General features: G+C 37.9%; 1 protein-coding gene across 1 annotated transcript; it reads right to left on the bottom strand.

Annotated features, from left to right (window-relative positions):
* Positions 1-857: 857 nt before the first annotated feature.
* On the bottom strand, positions 858-3,333 carry LOC114160216 (short stature homeobox protein 2). Its single transcript, XM_028042694.1, has 3 exons — positions 2,560-3,333; positions 2,113-2,270; positions 858-1,402 (listed from the first exon to the last, which is right to left on the bottom strand). Exons 1-3 carry the CDS (start codon positions 2,894-2,896, stop codon positions 989-991), a joined length of 909 nt encoding a protein of 302 aa, XP_027898495.1. The 5' UTR covers positions 2,897-3,333; the 3' UTR covers positions 858-988.
* Between the last annotated feature and the right edge of the window lie 489 nt (positions 3,334-3,822).

The raw sequence follows: 3,822 nt of genomic DNA, 5'->3' as shown, positions 1-3,822 counted from the left end.
AAGTAATTGCAGATTTTTTTATAACTATTGTGAGTTTTTTGTCCTCCACAAGTTAATAAAAAAAACAAAATAACAAGTTAACACAACTCAAATTTAGTTGTGAGTTTTGGTTTTGGTGAGCCACACAAAGCTTTTTAGTGGTTCCTTTCAGTCTCACACTTCAGTTTTAACACTGATTTTGTTCAGCGTTAAAACTGAACAAAATCTGTGCAACAATTTGCACTCTTTTTAAATTTGTTTGATTGACTTCAGGTCCATTTAACATTTTTTCTGTGGGAGAATAACACAAAAGCTCAACATTTTATTTAGTTCTTAATAAATGTACCAAATACAAAGAAAAGAATCAAAGAATTTTAATTGTTCTACTTCTTTAAGTACATAATACCTTTGTGAGTATTATTGTCATATTATTTCTTCATCACAAGCGTGCTATATGCAGGAACCTCCACACTAAATGTAAGAATTAAAACTACACAAATCTGGGTTGCTTTGCATTTTTAATGGAATTAGATGTAAAATGCAAAATAATTAAAAACCATTGTATCTGGCAACTAATTATAAGGAGTTAAAATTTATATTTTATCCAGTATCATTCAATGTGTTTTTAGAGAATGAATGTCAAAAGAAGAATTTTAAGAAAAAAAATAAATGGATACATTCAAATCTTTTTGAGCAAAAATATACTTATTTTAAACGTTAAAAGTTATTTTTAGTATAATTTTATTCACAAAGTTAATAAAGATTAATAATAAGATTTTTTTTTTACATGAATTAGGAGGAAAAAATAAATCCATTTTAAACAACATTTTGTATGGTAAAATATCTGATAAGTAATGATTTCGTAGAAATTATACATTTAATATAATTTATTTAGTCAATGGTCTGTTATTTAAGGCAAAGTGACGACATGTTTGCCAAGAAGTTCAAACAGTTCAGTACACTGATGATGTCCAGAGTTTTTCTGTATAAACAGGAAGAAGGAACATTGTTAGTCACTGGGAATGACATCGGTTTCCTGCGTTTGTGCCTGTAAGTCGCTGCCTGACATGTTTACAGTGTTATGGATCTCAGCCTCATGCTCTCTGGCTTTGGCCCGCAGATTAGCAATGCTGCAGGAGCGCAGCTCCTCTGAGCTGTGCCCCTCCGGCCTCTCCCACTTCCCCAACCTCAGGGTCACGGGCTGCTTCCGTACACTTGACACAGAAGCCGACGCTTTTGTCCATGGGTAGATCTCTTCTTCCTGTTGTCTCTCCCAAGGCTCACTGTTGCAACTTTCTGTCTGTGTGAAATCTGGGCTCCTCTGCTCACTTATGCCATCGTCTCCTTTCATGAGAGGCCGAGCGAGCTGGCTTTGGATTTTTAACTGCCGCCTCATCTTGGCTCGACGGTTTTGAAACCAAACCTTTACGTAAATGAAAGAAAATACATTAGCAGACATGAAATGTGAGAAAATGTAGATTTTTTTTAAAGAACTTGAAATTCATTGACAAGACACTGAAGTATTAAATTTCACAATTTTTTAAAATGCATAACCTTTAAAGTTGATTTCTTGAAAAAAAAATCTGAAATTTTATTATTCTAAAAGTCTGGTAATTGTCTTTTTAAATATGCAGTAATGTGTATAAAGTGAAAATAAATATGGAAGTTGTATTTAAAGACTAAAAATGTCCGATGCTATTCAAGACGACAGAGCAAAATGATCAGCTTCTATTCATCTCATTTAAACACTTTTCACTTTTTTGATTTTATTTCAAGAGAAAAATAAGTGTTTAATTGTCCAAAATGAAAGTGCAGGATGAATAAAGTTAAACATAGTGCTAAGCTTGGAAAATTTGGCTATTTTGAATTGTGTATCGTCCTGAGAGTAATGTGTAAAACTTTATTTTGTCACGCAGGAGGCACACATTTTTAAAAGTTCAGATTCTTAAAAAGCAAATAAATAAAATCTAAAACAAAGTGATTGAATAAGGCAATAATATCCCTCATTCTGAATGGTTTTGACAGAATACAAAAAGCAGGAATAAAAAAGCTTCATGTGCAGCCTGACTCTCAAATGTTCACCACTTATATGATCGTGAAACAGTTCCAGCAGACATTCAGAGCACCACTTACCTGAACTCTGGCCTCGATCAGATCCAGTCTGAGGGCCAGGGCCTCCCTCATAAAGACATCTGGGTAGTGTGTTGTTTTGAAAGCCTTCTCCAGCTCCTCCAGCTGCCAGCTGCTGTAGTTGGCTCGTGCCCGCCGTTGCTTCACTGGCCTCTGTTCATCTGGAAAGTATGGGACAAGAACCAATTAGACAACTGCCAACGGGTGACGGGGAACTAATGGCCCTAGATTGGATAATTAGTGCGGCAATCACTAGACTCACATTAACACTGCTTGATAATTGATTGTTAGTTACGAGCTGTTAGACCGTCTTTTGTAAACATTTACACTCATTCTCACAGACTGTCTCAAAAGCTGTGGGTACCAGTTCGGGCTGCGCTCTATCTCAGTAAGTCCAAAACCACAGAAAGAGAATTATTTTTGGCCAAATTAATTGAGGTTAGAACTCACCTTCGCTTTCTGCTAGTGGTCCTATCCCAACCGCCTGTGTGGCCAGCAGCAAAGATTCTTTGCAAGCCTCTGGCTGAAGGTAATTCCTCAGGGATTCGTAGCTAAAAAAGGGCCCAGGAATCAGGAACTGAGGTGGAGTGCTCAGTCTGGCTGGGAACGCAGGGAAAAAGTGAGCTGCAGGAGAATGAAAAACTGCAGGGAAGAGTGTGGACACCATTTGACTGGGGCTGAACATGTCCTCTTGATTAAGAGTCCAATTTTTGATGATGTTCCTCAGATAAGGGCCAAGGTGACTTCTAGTGGGATGCTGTTTGAATGGCGACATGCATCCCAGCATCCACGGTAAAAAAAAAAAAAAAAGTATAACTGCAACGATGTATCCACTTTGCTACAGGCGCTGCTGCTGCTATATGTGGCTGTGGCACTCAGTGCAGGTAGAAGGTGTTGCTTAAAAAGTGAAGGTAGAGCTTGAGTAGGAGGTGGTCTCACCTTGGCTTCCCCCTCCTACCTGGTCACATTAAACCAAACACACAGGGCTTAGTTTATGGGAATGGATTTTAATTTACCTCTTAAATACCGTCACACCATCCATACTCGCTTTATTTGTTGTAGCTTTTCCAACAACATAAATCCTACAATCTTTTTCTGACATATAGCGTATGATCCTGGTTCTCAGACTTCTTCTGGGACAAGTTGAAACATCTTTGGCTTCTGAAGTGTCAGTGAGTAAGACCAAAGGCACCGTGATCAACCAAGAAGCTACCCGAGCCATCACCTGACCAGCTTAAACCATGTCAAGAACCATAAAAACAAACCGCTGCAACAGAGAAGTCTTGAAAACCGTTGCTCCGTTCTGTGGGATGAAAGGCAAACAGAAGAGTAGCAGACCCTGAAAAACAGGTCCCAAAACAAACACACCGGTTAACAAACCTCTGAGTTTGTCAGCTGTTTTAAATCTTTGCCAGTATTCTGTTTGTCCTGAACCTTTTCATCTTCATGCATCTGCATATTTGTAACCTTTCCAACATTGAGTACTATATTTGTGTCAATTCAGGTGATTTTCTCATTTAAAATGTCCGACTGAATTAATTAATTTATTTTTTTGAAATTACTAAAACTTTTGGTACCACGTAGCTTTATCATGCATACACAGTGGCGCTTCTTGCACACACTGGGTTTTGGGCAAGCCCCCTTTTTCTGCTTTCCCACACGAAAATAAACACACACTCACTCCCACAACAAAAATCAGCTTCTTCAACATGC

The sequence above is a fragment of the Xiphophorus couchianus genome, chromosome 16 (genome assembly GCF_001444195.1).
Source record: "Xiphophorus couchianus chromosome 16, X_couchianus-1.0, whole genome shotgun sequence".
Taxonomy (NCBI): Eukaryota; Metazoa; Chordata; class Actinopteri; order Cyprinodontiformes; family Poeciliidae; genus Xiphophorus; species Xiphophorus couchianus.
Note: the sequence above shows the minus strand (reverse complement) of the source record. Positions and strands in the feature narration are given on the sequence as shown.

What these genes read in the sequence shown, in the direction of transcription:
- LOC114160216 (XM_028042694.1), bottom strand. Translation starts at nt 2,896, where the DNA reads ATGCTGGGATGCATGTCGCCATTCAAACAGCATCCCACTAGAAGTCAC. An exon ending in ACCACTAGCAGAAAGCGAAG is followed by an intron (nt 2,271 to 2,559) that starts GTGAGTTCTAAC and finishes CATACTTTCCAG; the next exon opens with ATGAACAGAGGCCAGTGAAG. An exon ending in TGATCGAGGCCAGAGTTCAG is followed by an intron (nt 1,403 to 2,112) that starts GTAAGTGGTGCT and finishes ATTTACGTAAAG; the next exon opens with GTTTGGTTTCAAAACCGTCG.